The sequence below is a fragment of the Enoplosus armatus genome, chromosome 19 (genome assembly GCF_043641665.1).
Source record: "Enoplosus armatus isolate fEnoArm2 chromosome 19, fEnoArm2.hap1, whole genome shotgun sequence".
NCBI lineage: Eukaryota > Metazoa > Chordata > Actinopteri > Centrarchiformes > Enoplosidae > Enoplosus > Enoplosus armatus.
In genome coordinates this window covers 7671364-7689656 of record NC_092198.1, presented here as the reverse complement: position 1 = coordinate 7689656, position 18293 = coordinate 7671364, and the positions used below count along the sequence as shown (strand labels likewise).

At 42.7% G+C, this 18293-nt stretch overlaps 1 protein-coding gene across 2 annotated transcripts in view; it reads left to right on the top strand.

Moving 5' to 3' along the window:
• Positions 1 to 18293, top strand: part of LOC139302189 (kelch-like protein 29) — a 125135-nt gene that overhangs the window by 97438 nt on the left and 9404 nt on the right. For both annotated transcript variants that reach the window (XM_070925804.1, XM_070925805.1), the window contains one exon: positions 16197 to 16390. In XM_070925804.1, coding sequence (XP_070781905.1) covers positions 16197 to 16390 — 194 coding nt within the window. The remainder of the gene's footprint in view (positions 1 to 16196; positions 16391 to 18293) is intronic.

The following is an 18293-nucleotide window of genomic DNA, read 5'->3' as shown; positions in this document are numbered from 1 at the left end:
ACTTTAACTTAAATGACATGTCTGTGATGCCACACAGGTTTGAGTCAGAAATTGGTGAGGCTTGAGAATGTTTTGGTAACAGATACCCAACCATTTATTTTGAAACTGATAGACTGGGCTCTTAATAATAATGTATTCCGAGATGAAATATTTAAACAATGTGAAGGAAACCGTACGAGGGGAAGTTTTGCACCTGAATATGCATGTTTGTTTTGCGAAGGAAAATTGAAGGATTTCAAAGCTTAAGGAGGATTTGTGACACCACTGGAGATTTGTGACAGGCAGCTGGCAGCTGGTCTGTCAAATCAGCTCCAAAGACAGGTGCTGTAAATCATACACAATTTCAACGGCTTGGGGAAGAGCTTGACAGATTAACAGCAGTTTATTTCATAAGACTCATAAACAGTAGTTTATTTAATTCCTCAAATACATTTTTGTAACGAGACACAACACAAAAGCACCATTAGGCATGTTATTTGTCTGAAAATCCAACCCCACTTGAGAACTATTTTCCAGGTAAAAACTGTCAAACTGATATACCTTTTACTTGATTTTTATTTTATTTTTCATGTGAAAAGTTCTGTAACTAAATAAAAGCTAATTTATAATCTTGGCATTGCTCCCTCTCCTACACACGAGCACCAATAGTTTGCTTCTGCATACATTGAAAGCACTTTTTTGGCCTTAAAAATTCATATTTTAACAGAATAAAATCATAAAGTTCACATATGAATAATTATAAAAATCTCATAGCTAAAAGGTCAATGTCAAATCCCTTTCAGCCATTTCTGAAGGCATTTGTTCATATCTGCTTTGATAAATGAGCCCCATTAACTGCTGATCCTTTATTTTGTAGCTAACCACCAGATTTGGCAGGTGTGGCTCTGCTCTGAGACACAGTTGGCTCTACTGCGGCTCAGCACTGTTGGGCCAAAACTCTAAAGATAGTAGAGACTCCAACAGGGAGGCAGCCAGTCCTCAGCAGGACTAAACCCTGGCCAGTGGAGATAAGGGGACTGTTATTTAAGCCTTTTTTTGTCGCGTGCGCACAAGGAGGAAGAACTGCAGGTCTGAAGTGCAGCTGAAATATGGAGAGCTAATAACATTCAGAAATCATTAGTCAATGTATATGAATGGCTGCCTTGTTTGATATGCAGATGGCTGCTGGGGATTGAATCTGAATGCTGGGGAATGGCATGAAACGGTGTGACAGCCAGAGTTGATTTGCTCTGCTCATAGAGTGATTGATGCAGAGATTGTTTACACACGCAGCCAATCTTTTTCATTGTGTATGCGTCTGCATTTTTGTGCGCACTTGTGTGTTCCCGTGCTCATTGCTCCTTGAGTATATGTACATATGTATGCCTCTGTGCACACACACTTTGTGTTTATTTGTGTGTCCGTCTGTGTGTCTGCATATACATCAGCCAGCCTCAGCCAAGTTTCTCACCTTCCAGCTACAGCTCTCAGCACCCCGACTCCTAATTTGCAGTCCTTTACTGGCTCCCTCACTTCCCATCTCTCCATCCATCTCACTGAGGGTTTCACGCTCCTAACCGTGAAATTCACCCACATTCACAATTATGTCTTCAATCAGAGCCATCTCAAAGCTAGTAGGATGCTGCCTTTCTTTGGGAACGGCAGGAGGTCCAAATCAACACTCAGAGGACCGAGCAGGCTTATTCTTGTCTCCGTTCTCTACACTAATGACTGACAGATTTTTAGGGATGGGAGCAGTGAAGTTTGGGAGGCTTTTAACTTGCAATCAGGTACCCTTTGCCTGCATGCTCCTCAGCATGTTGATCCTTCGGCAAACCAATATGATTGCAGATATTGAATAATTCATGGGTGTCTAATGATGTGTCAATCACAGATGGTTTTGTTTTATTTATTGCGCACTATGCACAGGTTTGTGCGTCCTCCAAGTTGTATTGCAAGTTAATATTGCATGAAGACTGTTAGCAACGTGACACTGAGTACAGCAACTAGCTTTTCTCATCAGGGATGTCGTGTTGTTTGGCTTACAAGTCTGGAGGAGAGAAGAGCAATTTGCAAAGATCATGTTCTCTGGCTTTTTTTTTTATGGCTTTTCAAACTAAAATGACCTTCTAGATTGCAGTACATAAATACACAATGTGCAGTGTGTGTGGAGAAAGCTCCATTGTTCATGTTCATTTACTGGCACATTTGTCGTTGTATAAGCGTCCCTGCACTCTTCTGTGTATTCAGTAGCATTCTCCGTCGTCCAGTGCTGATTTTCAGAATTGTGGTTTTTCCATCTCTGTGAAGGTTGTTGAGCTCCTCTAGAGTGGTCAGACTTGCTCTAACTTAACCAATACCTTTATCCCACTCTTAACACAACCTCGCTTCATCTAATTTGACTTTTTCCATTAAGTGGCATTACACTTTTGACCACCATAATGACCCGTTGCAAGAATGTTGGCTTTGTGTGATGGAGGAGGCGAATCGTAATGCTTGAAAGACCTTGTGGCTCCTGGGAGAAAAACTCAACCATGACCAAGAACATACAGCAAGATGGAGATTCCAGCAGGAGGTGTCATCATGCCTCACGCTGCACACAGTTTAAGTCTTCTGTGGGCCGCTCCATGAACTGACAAGTCCTTAAGTACTCGATGTCCGCGGGGGGTGTGCACGCTGGGTTGCCAGTCACCCAGAGAAAGGTCCCCTTCTGTGGGACACCAGGGGTGGGAGAGACCCTGCGTCGCACTCGTATAAGGAAGAGGCTCCAGCTGCTGTTTGAGTTGTGGTGAGGCACGGTTTGCCTCCTGGTATGAGCACGCTCTGACGGGGAGCTGCTCCTTTTGTCTGCAGGCAGAAAGAAGCTGTCATGCAGCCAGAAAGAGGAGATCACGGCCGGTCTAGTCCATTCAAACTTACTTAGCTTACACATAATGCAATCCACCTCTAGATCTTACTCCCTGAATGCAGATGCATTTTAAACACACACAGTCACTACATGCATACAGGCAGCTCTCTCGCAACACAATGACTTGGAGATGGAGGTCCGTCTTTGTCCATTTCAGCTCCCGGCCCAACAGCACTCTCTTTTGGAGACATTGGGGAAATAATCAGCAGGGCGATGATGCTAATAACAACGGAGCGCCCCGCTGCTCTGCAACCCCAGGTGTTCGGGACCCTGCAGCGAAAGAGTCAAGAAAGAGGGAAGGAGAGCGAGGAGGAGAGAGCCAAGAAGGGTTTAGCAGCACAGAGCTGACGGGAGAAGATGAGAGGACTGTGTAGATGCAGCAGCCCCCAGGTGGGCCTGTGAGCTCTGCACAATCAGTCACACTGGAACCAATGGGCTCATGTGAAGACACCCTCACTCTTCTCCCAGCCCCTGCAGCCTCTGCACAGCAATAATGAACTGATGAGCTGTTGTGCATGTCTTTTATATGTCTATGTGTGCGTTACTGTGTAGATCTGTTTCCATGTACTAGGTCAGACAGTGCCTGGGGCTAGTTTTGGAGGGGGTTGAGGTGTGTGTGTGTGAGGGGGGGGGGGCAGCCGGCCCCGTAGCCCCACAGCATGGCACTGTGGTCGGGGACAACGGGCTCCCAGAGCCCCCCTGCTGAGGCGGTTCCCCCCTGCAGAGCTAATCCCCTGCTCCTCAGGATTAACCAACTTCACAGCGCTGGCCCCTACTGCGCTGTCAAGGCACCATTTCACCCTCCAACCCTACCCCAGCCACCACCCTCCACCCGCCATCCCTTCCCCCCGCATTCACACACACACCCTCATTACCCCTCTATGGTACCCCCCTACCTTCTGAAATGTCAGTGTTGATTTTCACTTCTCATGTCTCTCTCTCTGTGTCTCTCTCTGTCCTGCCCACTGTTTTCCTTTGCATGTTATAGCCAATTTATTACTAATCGTGTTTATTTAACATTACAGCTAAATCATTTTTCAAACCATGCTGCTGAGTTTTAGAAATTTGAATGTATTTTTCCTGCCAGACATCCATTGGTTTCCTTTCATTCCACCAATATGACAATATATATATTTTTGAAGGCATCAGCATACAGTCTGGGGGAGTGTGATGGGCATTTTATAGACTAAATAATCGATTCAGTGAATAAATAATATTCTTCAGGTAAATGGATAATGAAAATAATTGGTGGCTGCAGTCCTAAATAAGATACCGCAACAGTGACGGAAAAAATAATGCAGATTTCATGTTCACTATGATTAAAACTTCAGTTTCACGATTGTAATTGATCTTGAAATTTGAAACCTACTGATCTATCAATGCATACAACATGCATTTGACAGCGGCCTGCAAAAATATGAAGTGTTCATGATTTGTAATGAAGGAGCTGAAAATACACACTGGTACGGCCCTTTAAGCCACTCTGGTCTCTCTGACTGGGCAAGTCATTAGTGGCTTGATTAAAACAACCATGCTCCACCTGAGTTGTTCATTTAGGACTTATTCTACCCATGTACGTCTGTGTTTTCAAGACTTGTCTCATTTTTTGTGTACATGCACAGCCATTTCCCAGCTACTGTGTCTCTCAGCAGTTTTGAGGCTCCGGGGTTGAAAGAGAGTCGGCCCAAATCAGGCAGATCATCACGACTCGCTCATATTTCTCTCTCTCCATGCCTCCTCGCCTCCGTCTATACTCCCCCCTGGTTTCCTCTTTTAACCGCAATCTCCAACCTCTCCTGCACCTTCAGTCCCATCGCTCCCTCCGTCTCTTCACAGCGCTGATTAGGTGGGCAGGGGATGATGGGTGTATTTGGGGCCTGCGAGGCCGGTGATGGGGAATCTGTCTGACATGCTCTAGCAAAGACAGCGTCTCCTCTTCATTGTCTTCTAATGGGGCGCTGAGGTCTGGGAGACATGGAGGTAGATGATCCTAAGTGTGCGTGTTGGTGTGTGTGTATGAGTGTGCGTGACAGTTATAGAGAAACATAGGCGAGCAGCGGCAGGTGTGCCCGAGGACGGTATTAGGGAAAGGCAGAGAGAGGCTGCGGGTAATGAGTAGTACGAGCTGTATGTGCTTCTGCCTCGTTGATAAACGATGGGCTGGCACTTCGGACAATTTCCAGCCTTTACCAACAGGCAAGTCATTTTTCTCTCACCTTCTTTCTGCTTCTGTGCCGTTTTCTATCCTCTTTTGCTCTCTTTCGCCTTCCATCTCTCTCTGTCAAAAACACACAGGCACACACACATAAAAAAACTTACATGCCCCCTTGTATCCCCCTCATCCTCTCTCATATCAGGCTGTCAATGCAGTCAGTCAGACTGCTGCAGTGTGTCTAATGCTGGCTAATTATCAGTGGTTAGGATATGACAGATGCCGCCGAGGTGTTGGCAGTCAGTTCGCCGTCCCCCCACAGGAGGAAGCAATGACTGACCTTTAGAAAGCACAGCCCTGGCAAACCTTCGCAATATCCAGACACCGCACCTCGCCGGCTCCCAGGGAGGGATCGACACTGGAGGTGGGAGGGTTAGTTGTTATATATAGATTTGTCCTGTTTGTGTGTGTGTGTGTTCGCACAAGGTGAAGGTGCTCGCATCAACATGAGATAAGTGCAGACGCAGTGCTATTTCCAACTTTTGTACAGGTCTTCCTAGTGTGTGTGTGTGTGTGTGTGTGTGTGTGTGTGTGTGTGCGCATCAGTATTTAAGTTTACTTTAAATGGCAAAAATGGGCCCCATTAAAGGCCAATAGTAACCAGTCTTGCTGACCATCTTTTTTTCTTTCTAATATTTCTTTTGATATTTTTATGTTATTTTTCAAATGTTTGTATGTATGCATGTATGTATGTGCCAGTATGTACTATATGAACACAAGCTCAAGTTTGTTCCTATATAAGTGAGTATATTTCAAATATTTTAGCCGTGCAAGCGGTTAGCATACTAACATACTAACTTAGATGGTTAACATGGTAAAATCACATTTGTTTAACATCAGCATGTTAGCATAGTCATTTTGCGCATGAAGGGCTGACTTTAGCATTTAACTCAATGCACCACTAAGTACAGCCTGACAGAGCTGCTAGCATGGCTCTTAGTCTAGTTTCTTAGATCCCAAACTTATATGGAGTAAAGGTGCAGGAAACTTAAGGAAGCGTTCTTCATGAAACTTTTTCATTTAGCGTTAATTTTTACATCATACATACATACACCATTTTTGCAATAGACAACAATTACATGACACAGTTTCTTCTTCTTCCTCAGTGTCTGAAAAAACCCACAACTAAGCAATCTAACCTCAAGCTTTTGCTGCAGCCACTTTCTCCCCAGCAATTTGGGTGTCAATTTTAATTTCCCTCCCACCACCACTACCCACCACCCCACACCCCACAGTGCTGCCCTACATGGCTGCTATCAACACAGGGGCTTACTTTGGTAATGAAGTGGGGTCTCAGTCTTCCATCTCCCGTCTAGTTTTGAAGAGCGCAGAGCAGTAATTGGTGTACGACCTACACCACCGGCAGCACTCATGTCCCCTGTCCTACGTGACATTCCCATCCAATTAAATCTGCGTCTGCACACACATACACATACATTCACACACAGAGGCACTAAAAGAGCACACACTCACTATTATCATGGCTCCCTAAATTCTCTTGTCTTTCAAGGTGCCTTTTTAAGTTTACACAAGTGTTGTACATCATATCTGCAGTTTATCGACACACAGAATATGTGTGTGGACACATACATGGACAGATTGTGTGGTCACACATTGTGGAAGCAGACTTCTGCTCTGAATGAGTTCATTCACAGGGATTATGGGTAAATCTGTGTGGCCAGTGGATGGATTGCTCTCTGTCTCGGAAGGATTAGCTGAAGGTGACACTGAGGTGACAGGTCTGTGTCCATCTGTGTTTGTATATGCTGCCGTAGTCTGGTGTGTGTTTGTGTGTGTGCATTTTTTCATGGCGTGTACATGCATGTCTGGGTTATTAGCCTGAAATGTGCTGTAATCCATCTGAGTTAATGAGTTGTGTGTGTGTGTGTTCTCCTGCAGTGATGGCAGCGGAGTGTGTGTGTGTGTGTGTCTTTTGGCTGACCTTGACTTCAGTCTGTCAGATGAACACACTCCGAGGCCATCCATACGGAGAGCAAGACTCCCATCAGATCCCCAGATGTCATCATACACAATCTGTCAAATGTGTGTATCATGAGCAAATAACAAGCAAAATGGCTCTGCCCTTGAGAAGAATGAGAGAGATTTGGGTGTTCATGAATGTGGAAGTGTGTCAAAGGTTAAATCAGTGGCTCCTAACCAGGGGTCAAGACCCCTCAAGGGGCCCCAAGATAAATCTGACGGGTCACAGGATGTTTAAAGGGATAGTATTTAAGGGATAAGTCTGCTGTTTTTGCTAAATACCTGAAAAAGAAATCCTTCCTTACTTCCTTGTTACTGAATGTTTACACCCTGTAACTTCCAGGTGTGATTAATGCATATCTGACTTAACTGCCAACAGACAAACCTAACTTAAGCTTGGTAATATACGACTCTTTTAGATTGTTAAAAAAAAAAAAAAAAGGAAAATTGTCTGACATGTCAAAATGCTGTGTAATAATGATGTAAACTGGGAAGATCTTAGATTTCATTTCGTCTAACTAGAATAACGTCAGCTAGGTTAGGATAATTGGATATTTCCTACTCAATCTAAACTGCATGATGACTACTAATAATATTTTTACATGTATGTTTTTATAGATAAAAATAAGTGATACCCACATTTACAAGGCAAGTTATGTTTATTTGACCCCAAAAAAAAATTGGCCACTGGACAGTGCTACAGATGTTTCCTAGCAACATATTCACTCATTACTGAAGTCTTTACTAGCTAAGACATTTCTAAGTTTTAATGGCACAACCTGATTTATTAAGTCCCTAGTTTGCAAGTAGTTAGTAGGTACTAATAACTTACAAGGACAAGCAACATATTAATGGATTTACAAATAGCTAATGCATCATAATTTAGAAACAACGTGTTGGTGGAACACCTTCTGCTTTCATTTTCAAGTTTTTAGTTTGGAAGCTGTTAACAGGAGCAGAGGAAAGTACAGCACTAGTCATTGATGTGATGTGTTAAATGAAGAGCAACTGCTGTTATGTCTTCTTTACTGTTACCCAGGTGAAGCCGCAAGCATGTCAGCAAATAGATACGTTCCTATAGGACGCCAACACCCAAACATTTACATTTCAGAGCAGCGCTGAGCCCCTTCCTCGACAAGGTAGGGCTCAGTGGATTTCACCATCAGACATTGATTAGCAACCCCGGGAGAGAGAACACAGGTACAAACAGCTGTCACATGCAGAGCAAATCAACATGGGAAACAGAGGTGCATACAAACAAGTTCAAATTAGTTGTCACAAAGCTGCTGTTTTTGTTTTCATCTCTGGCAATTTGTGTAAAGCTGTCGTTTGTGAAACTGAGCGTAGCAAAAGGTGAGTTTGTGCGTGTTACCCTTGCCACATTTGACGACTTCTGTAAATCCAAAAAACATCAGTACAACAGTCAAATTGCAAATTAGATTAAATACTGAGATGATCTCCAGTACTTCTCCATTATCGCTGTTAACCTACAATATACTTTCTTGCAATAAACACTCATCAACCACATAGCATCACATTGCATCATATTATCTTACTATAAAAGTTAGTAGATATATATAGTGTATTTTATTAACACAGATGGCTTCAGACTGAGAGGTAATTCCAGTGCAGCAAAGTTTGAGTACAGCTTTTGGTTTCAGTCCTTCAGATATAAAGACATTCAATCAAAGAAGATTCAGATTTTTCGACCAACAGAGAGCTCAGTAGACCAAAATGCATCCGATGGGTTGGACGTGTATGTGCCAGTGTTGGTGCTCAGCAGACAGCAGGGTGATAGTAGAGGTGTGGGCACAGGCCTCACAGTTTCTGTGATGTGCTCTGACACACAGATGGCAGCTGACACAACACAGGCAGACTCTCACTCTGTCCTCTCGCACCCACTCTCACTCTTCTCCTCCTCTCCAAAATGGATGTTCTCTCCCCTGTTCCCCGCCTTTATGAGCTTCTATTTGCTGGCTGACTTGATAGACATTCAAATGAATGCAAAAAAAGTATTATCACCACTCTTCTTTCCTGGTTTTCATTTCCTCTTCTCCCCCCCTACCCTCTCTTCCTTCACATTTCCCTTCTTTACCTGTCCTTCTGTCGTCTTCGTCCACATAGCGATCTTTCCCAGGTGTGAGTAAAGCATTTTGGATGAGATCCTAGCAAATATGCAAAGAAGCAAGAAGTCACAGTTGAACGATTTCAAATGAACATCCACAGTCACTATCAGCAGCTTCCTTTGTCAAAACAGCCCACATGTTCGGTACAAATGTGCAGGTGAATTTGCTTTAAAATGAACAGTTCAGCAGGCAATTTCAGCTCTACAGAGTAGTTTATGTCATGTTGTCGAGATTTTCCCCCACCTACCTACTAATGAACATTCTTGGCTAACGTGAAAAAATGTTAATGTAAGCAATGATGCCTATGTTTGTGTGCAAATTGTTCTGAATGCCCTCCAGGCCAGAGCTGATTCACACGGGAGCCATGTTTTCCTCAAGCCAAATCACAGCCTCTCAGTTCATTACTCCTGACAGGAAACAGAAGGCTATGAGGGATTGATGTACTCTCATACACATGCAGTCCCTCTCCTCTTGTGCCTGTTCCAATGGCAGTGTTGAAACCACATCAAACTGCTGTCGAACATGAGGCTGCATGCAAATGTCTTTGTATATTGAGGTCCTCTGGTTTAAGGACAATTGACACCAGATGGGGTTAACTGTAAAATAAAAGACGAGTCTATTTCTGTGTAGTCCCTGATTGGATAGTTAGTTAATGCACAGATCGGCTCATATGATTCATCTTTGAAATCAGCTGTGTGCTCATAATGACTATGTTAACATGCTGATGTTTAACAGGTATGTTTACTATGTTCACCATTGTATTTTAGCTGGCATGCTAAAATAACACACTAACATTTGCTAATAAGCATAAACATTAATTGCATCTGAGACTGAAGGGAATGTCATTAGTTTTGCAAGTATTTGTTTAGAAATAAAATTGGACAAATTCAAATTTTGACCTGATGATATATATATATATAAAAAGCTGAGGGATCACCAATCTTATTACAACACAGCCCGAGGGGGACATGACTGTACAGAATTTCATAGCATTGCATCCAGTAGGTGTTGAAATATTTCAGTGCTACCTATGGTCCAACTAGTTCAGCTGTGGTGATCAAAACCAAACGTGCACTTTGGCTGCAAACTGACGTTTTTTCTTTTGCAAACAAGGCACACGACTAAGGCAGCTTTAGAGATCCATGTTGAAGTGTACACATGCACCCTCAGATGCATGTGTGCAGGAGGAAGAGAATGCAAGATAGACAGAGAGATAGTATTCATGCAAGCGGGACAGATAGCTGGGGTGTTGCCCGGATTAATGTGAATTTGTAACTTAAGGGCATGAGTTGCTGCTCGATAGAATCTAGAGCATCAGCTCCTCTCTGCAGGCGATTAATGCATTGCTTTTTTTTTTTGCTTTTTTTTTTTGCTTTTTCAACTTCCATTGCATTCCAGTGCACGCACTCAGCTTCTAAAGGTTACAATGCTGTTGTGAGGGACCTGTGGGGGGTAGTTAACACCTTGAGTGAATGCAGGTTTTGTTTGTGTGTCTTTCCTGTTTGTGCATCATCTTCCACCACAAGCTGGCTTTTAATGGCTAGTTTGGGGGATACTGTTGCTATTGTTAAGCAGTCAGTGTTGGCATGCCATTCCAGTGTGGTTTTAACGGCAGCATGATGCACTCTTCTGCCTTTGAATGGTGGTTTAGTTATCTGAGCAAGGCATTTTTTCATTCCTCCTTCTAACTCCCCACTCGTTTCTCACTCTGTATATGCCGTTGTTTGTATCTCGAGGGAAATGGGTACATGTCAGTATCTCAGAGACTGGCAGCCCATCGACTATAGTTTATCACGTGTGTGTGTGAAAGAGCGAGGCATGAAGAAAGCGTGGTTCATCTTCCACACTCCCCTGCAGGTAACCATATTAGTGAATTGGTTGTGATGCCTCGGGCACCTTCTACATGATTAGATTGTTTTGGTAAGAGAGAGATAGTAGAGCTCGTCTGTGCACCATATAGGTGGTTGAAAAGATGGAAGGTATGTGGTCAGGTTCAAGAGGCAGGCATGGGTCACCTACTTGTAAATTTGTCATTACCTACTCTGAGTTTTATGCTATCTTGACTTCCTGTATCATCATTCTATCATCAGCATCATTGATGCTGCTCCATCACGGCTGCTCCATAAACAGAGGAAAAACAAGACGGCATACTCACAAGGCTTTTAGACGTGTAATGCCACCGAGAAAATCCAATGGAAGGCTGCATAACGGCTGATGCTTTACTGCATCCATTCAGTTTTATGGCTTCTGACTCAGATGTACGTTTCCTAGTTAATGTTACAAAGTGAGGGCCCGCGGGGCTATATCTGCTTATGCGCCACATTTTCTCAGCTCATCTGTGATGACGTCATCACCGAGTGACACATATTCTTAGCTGGTAAGGCCCACGTCCAGACACATGTTCCAGCTTTTTTTGAAGAAGACAGAAATGGATTTTAGGACAACAGTGCAGCCTATCATCCAGCTCTCTGCAGAGATGCAGTGTAAAAAACAACTAAAACAATCAAGAGGGGAAATCTAAAATGATGTATTTTGTAAGAAACTCAGTTGATCTCCATCATGTCATCCCAGAATCAAGGGGCCTGGTCTTCTCTGGTTTTTAGCCTCACCTGCAAACTACTAACAAAGACCTTCACTCAGACTGGCCATATTCTATATTCAACAAAATCATGAAAAGGCCAAAACCAACAATTAATTTATCCTACTAACAAGTATTACCTGTGTATTCAAAGGCTGATGTAGCTTATTCCTCTGTGCTAGAGCTCCATCCAAGAACACATCAGTGAGGTGGGTGACATGTTACTTCATTGAATGGACATGGGCACTGGAGTTTATTTTGAGTGCACCCCCACATACACCGTCATGCTGCCGTAAATACTCACTAAAGCACACGTGTATTAATCTGCCACCAAAAAATAGTTCACAACAAATGCATTTTTAAAAAATGAAACTATATACTTGTGACCTCATTTTTTAAGATGAATGTCTTCAGTTTGATTGAAAGGGTCAGGGTAGGGCAGTTGCAAAGTATTGAGAGACGGCCTATCACATCGTTGGTTTTGGTAATTTCATGGGACAATTTCTAAAAAGGATAACGCCACCTCCACTCTTTTAAAGCTGATTGTTGAACATTTTAAATCTACTGTAAAACATAGAATAGATGCATACAGTAGTACCAAAGTAGATATGCAAAAAATGTGCTTATATACGTTTGATCTTGTAATATGAGTCTTGCCGGGCCATGTTAAACCAGCCCCCAGTCATTGAATATGCCATTCAGAAATTGCACAAGCCGCTCCCACACTTGTATTTACCACCTAGTATATACTTTCTTCATAAGGTAGGTTGCAGACTGGCATATTAAGGTTGGATGTAATTCTTCATGTGCGCTATGCAGAGCAAGCAAGTAGGTGGGGGGATGGCAAATCTGTCTGCTGTAAACATAAACAAACATGGCAGGTGTGACTGTACATTACCACTGCAACTGTCCTATTTCACCTGTTGTTATAAAACATTATGGTTCTTATCCAGATGGGTCAGCGGAGAACGAAGGCCAGAGAAACGTTGGCTGGTCCTGTTTTACCAACACAATCACACTGCGTGGGTCTCTTTTACACCTGGCTGACATTGAATTAGGATTCTCAATTGTTGACATGTCAGTCGTAGTGCGTGCTGCGAGCATTAACGTGTTTTCCTTTATCCAGATTACATATTCAGAGGCAAATCTAGTTGAAAGTCTGGCCTCTTTCTTTCATTCACAATCTGTCTACCCCTTTCCTATCTGTCTTTCTTTCTGTCTCTCCCCCCACATAAAAGAACACAATCCTACATTGTTTGTTCTGTTGTAACCCCGCAGCCGCATTTTCGAGATGATTTTCCCTGTGTGATGAAACAAGCCCTGTCAGGAGCGACAACCGATTACACGGCTTCATGCGGTGATCAGTCTTTGTGTATAAACACTTTTTTTTTTTAAAGCAATCGATGCAGCGCAACATGTTGATGGATAAACTCCTACAGTGTCTTAGTGACAATGAAAAAGCTCTGTCTGCCTTTTCTGTCTGAGAGAGAGCTTCAGAGGAAAGAGGAGAGACATAGTCTTTGTTTTTGTAATGAACGCAATGTTTTTTTTCCTTTGTCTCTCTCCTTCCTCCGTCTCCTCTGCCTTTGAGATATAATCGAACCATATACACCCACTCTGAGAATCTTTTTAGAGTCAGTCCTAATGTCACGGTTGATATTAAATGCTTGATGGTGAATCACTCGTGTAATGAATTCAATCAGATTCGTGACCTCTGAGACTGTCTGAGACACTGAGTTTCTTCTGACCTGCTTGCGTTCCTCTTTATCAGAACTCCTGACCCCTTTGACCGCATGATAGCTGTGCCGTGTTTACATTAATGCCCCTTAAAACTCATGTTCTTGATCCGCTTCTCACTAAAAGAGATGGGGTCTGACACGAGCACACTATCAGCTGACAAAGTAACAGGCAATTTTGCATGAGTGATTTCTGTTTTTGTTTGTGCTTTTCTCACTGCTTTGGAAGACTGTGTTGGAGTGAGATGTTGTCGGGTATTTCCACACACCTATCACAATTTAAAAATATAAGAATCAGAATCTGATCATTTGATCAAACTACACCCATAAAGTCCTGCAGGAAGATTAGTTTAGTTTTTTAGTGTTAAATGTGTAAATAAGATGTTTTATCCACACACATTCAGCTGACATGAAGTAACATTAGCAATTATTTGGAGTCATCTTTCTGGCCACCTGAAAAACCTAAGTCCAATGTTCACTCTAGTTTTAGCTCTGTTTATAAATAAATATAAATAAATATAAATATCTGGCTCTGTAGCAGCCAAATGCTCCACTACTGTGTGTTCACTAAAAGCAAAGCTTTCCGTGTCTTGAAACAAGGTTAATGAGAGCGGTGAGCGTGAACCAAAACAGTGAGGTTGTGGGCCCTGAAATCAAAATAATGAGCTAAAAGATAGGGCAACTGTAGAGTCGGGTGATAATTCTCTGTGGGTTCACTACAAGTGACACCTTTTACATTACATGTTGTCATTTGATCCATTGTTTATATAAAAGTATTGCTTTGTGCATCTTTCCCTTTGTTGCTTATTTAGCAGAAAAAAACAAATTTGAGGATCTGAGTAATATAAGACTAGCCAGAAAATCATACTTTCCCGCTAACTTTAACAGTAAAGAGGCTGTTTGTTGTACAGAATTGAGTGTTTAGGATTGTTTTCTTTTATCTTTTCTCATCATGACCAGCTGTTTGCAGTAGCCCTGTTGGCCTTTTGTCTATCCTGTAATCAGCTTCACTCAGCAGTGTCTGACCCTTAAATTTATGAACCTCCCCCGATGTGGTCCGAGGGGTAATTACATCTGCCAGAGAATGAGGCATGTGTTAGTCCTTCTATCTCAGCAGGGCTCAGTTACTCAACCTGGTGCTGGTGTGTCTGTGTCCCTGTTTAAACAGCGCTAATTGGCACTCTCACTGTTTCGAGTCCACCTTTCCCAGAGTGTCTTCTGTGTCACCACTTTCTCAGACTTCCAGTCGATTTAAACCCATCCCCTCAGCAGCTGTTGCCAGGAACATTATCAGACCCCCAAAGAGAATATTCCCAAAGGCTAATTCACCAGTCTCCTCTCACATTTTATCTAACGGCCTTCTCACTGGAAGCTGGATGCAACCAGGTGTCATTTAAATTCAGCCTGACTTCAAATGCCGCAGGAGTAAAGCATCCGCAGACTGAAAAAAATGCCTTTGCACTCTTGTATGTCCTTGGTTTGTCAAATGGGAAAGTAAAAGAAAAGTAAACAAAGTAAAAACCTGTGTGCTTGCTAACATTAGCCAAACAGCCTAATGAAGGTTATTGAACCCAGTGAAAATATCATACTTTAAAGTTCTGAAGCTTTAAAGTGACAGTATGGGGGTCTGTTTCTCAAGTGTTTAATGTGCAAGGTTTGTTTTCCTGGGGGATGAGGTGTTTTGCTTTCATAACAAAGAGATAACCATGATCAAGAAGGCTTGCTTTAGTCTGAATAGATGTGTGTTTTAATCACCGATCCTGGATCTGTTTGCGGCTCTGTAATGAGGCCTACTACAGCTGGAAGGCTGTCGGCGTGTCTGCTTTGATCAGTGGCCCATGGACACGGGATTACACAGCTAACACACCACACTAATGGAGCCACAGGGCAAAAAAAACACACACACACACAAATACGTCTAAACACACTCACACACATGCGGCACCCACACTAAACACAAATGCAAATTTAAGGAATATACATATTAACGCACTCTCAACCTCTGACAAGGGCACAATCCCATAAGCCAGTGTCTTGTTCACATGCAGCCCATTGTGTCAAGCCCTTTCATCTGGCTGCGTCTGTTTGTGTCGGTTTGGGTCGGCTGAGTTTTAGGCTAGCCGTTGGAAGTCTCTGCCAACGAGGGCTCAGTGAGAAAGGTCCAAAGCTCAGCGCTGACACAGAGCCCAACTCTAGAGACTAATGGCTTGTAGCTCCCAACATATGTTGCTTTGTGTAATTGCTTTAATTGCTGTCATTGTACGTAATGGTTGGTCTTTTTCATCTTCCCTGGTGGTGTAGGCATTCTGCTAATTATATCTGTCAGCCCTGCAGCCAAAAAACGAGCGTTTCACACTGAATTCAGAGCAATGGGAACTTTAAAATCAGAGAATTTCTGTGTACTGTTGGTGTGGGTGTAGATGACTGACTGCAGAGTGTTAGAGTCGTTTTTGAATCATTTGAGGTTTCGTAAGTAGTTTAGAGACTCCCCCTCGTGGATCTGTTTAATGGAAGTGGGGTCATGACTTTACTTATCAGTCAAGTTTGAATCTTGACCTGCATCTCCTCTTGTTTCTCAAGATTTCTTTTTCCTTGTTTTTTTTATTCAAATTCATCCAAGGTTGAAGTAGATTGTGTACAAAAAACATCTAAAACATCTCCTTTTTTTTCTCTGCAGGTACGACACTATCACCAACCAGTGGGAGACGGTCTCTCCTCTTCCTAAGCCGGTCCATTCTGCGGCAGCCACGGTGTGCGGAGGGAAGGTCTACGTGTTCGGAGGCGTGAACGAGGCCGGGCGCTCGGCGGGCGTCCTCCAGTCCTACGTACCGCAGAGCAACACCTGGAGCTTCATCGAATCACCCATGATAGGTAAGACAGCCGACAAGACCCACAGTCTTTGTCACAGATGTGGTTTCACACGCGGGCTTCAACACGGTGTAGAGATGACATGTTCTCAGGGGACGTGTTACCATTGTTACCATCACCTTTTGTATTATGACAGAGCTGTCATTTCCTTTTTAAACCAGTGTGTGCCAGGTTGTGGTTTGACGTTCCCAAATGTGTGGTTTCTCTTTCCTTATTATGCCTTTGCATTTCCCATTTGAAAGAGAATTGCCCGCTCAGCAGCTAAATTATTCTCATTCAAGTCATGAATATTAATGTTGCTTTTTTTTATAAGTAATGTAACACCAAAACTGGAAAAGGCACACATTGCAACAACAACACTGTAACCATTTATATGCATGCATTCCTTTAATCTTTGGTCATTGACATCTTGCTATCTCGTTAGAAAGCAACTAGGAGTCTTTGGGCCTCAATTATGGTTGCCCGGTTGCCTAGCAACAGTGTTCTCACAACTCTACCCACTTGAACACCTTCCATAGTGTGTGCTTGAATACTCCTGTGGAAACCATAAACTCGCGATTGCCATTTAAAGGCAACATATAGTCATATTGTCAAGTCCTTGGTGTGTGTTTGTGTTCCATTTGCGTTTCATACACCGAGAATCCCCTCCAGTATACATAAGTAATAATATATGTATAATACTGCATATCTCTTCTTAAATGAAAGACATAAAACAACCTAAAATCTTAAAATGTAAATTGAGGGAAGTCTTTAATATTAGGGTTTATTTCAGTGAAAATGTTGACTCACACCCATGGCAACAGAAAATGTGGTGGCCAGTGTATGACCTTTTCCATTCCTGATGTTTTCTCCTTATCACCTTATCATTATTATCATCCCACTCAGTATCCCATGTTATAATGAGCAGACCATAGCTGAAATGATCGGTGGGTCCGACCGTGGCCTCTGACATGTTAATGGCCAAACTCCTAGTTATTCACCACACAAACCTGCAGAAACATTCCAGTCGGAGACCCCAGGGACCTGTGAAGGACACTGCAACAGAAGAAATACTTTAACCAAGCTGCCATAACTCCAAGGTAGCAGGGAAAACACACAGTGTACAACTCTGTGTGATTCAAAACACTGACAGCTGTGTTCCCAGTGCAAAGATCTTATCCAGAGGCAGGTTTTTTTCACAAAAATATATACTTGAAAGGTGCAGCACAGGGATGATTGCTATTGATCTCAACATATCCTTCAAGTCTTTTCGTTTTTAACATTTGGGCCTGGACGACAATATTACACACATAAACACATATGTGAAATTGAAATGTGAAAACCAAACCCACAAAATTCCTTGCATTAAAGCAATAGTTTGCTTTCTTGTGAAGAGTTAGATGAGAAGATTGATACCACTCTCGTGTCTGTTTGTATATAAGGCTACAGCCTTCAGCTGGTTAGCTTAGCACAATGACTGAAACAGGGGTAAAGAGCTAGCCTGACTCTGTCTAAAGGTAACAAAGTGCACCTACCAGCACCTCTGAAGCTCACTAAATAACACATTATATAATCTCTTGTTTATCTTGTTTAATCTCTATAAAAACCAAAGCGTGAAAACAACAATTTGCCGTTTAACAGGGGGAAATGTGCCTGACTACTCCTTGAGTAAGAGCAGAGACTCCAGGAAGTTACTGATCGCAGAACTAGTCCAGCGCACTCTGCAAGTAAAATGTCAAATTGTCATTTTTACACCTCAGTTTGTGTACTTATTGAAAAAGAAATATATCTTGTTAATGAGTGAGCTTTAGAGGTGCTGATGGGCGTATTTTATTACCTTCAGGCGCAGCCAGGCCAGCTGTTAAACCCTGATTCAAGTCTTTATCCTAAACTAAGCTAACCAACTGCTGGCTGTAGCCTTATGTGT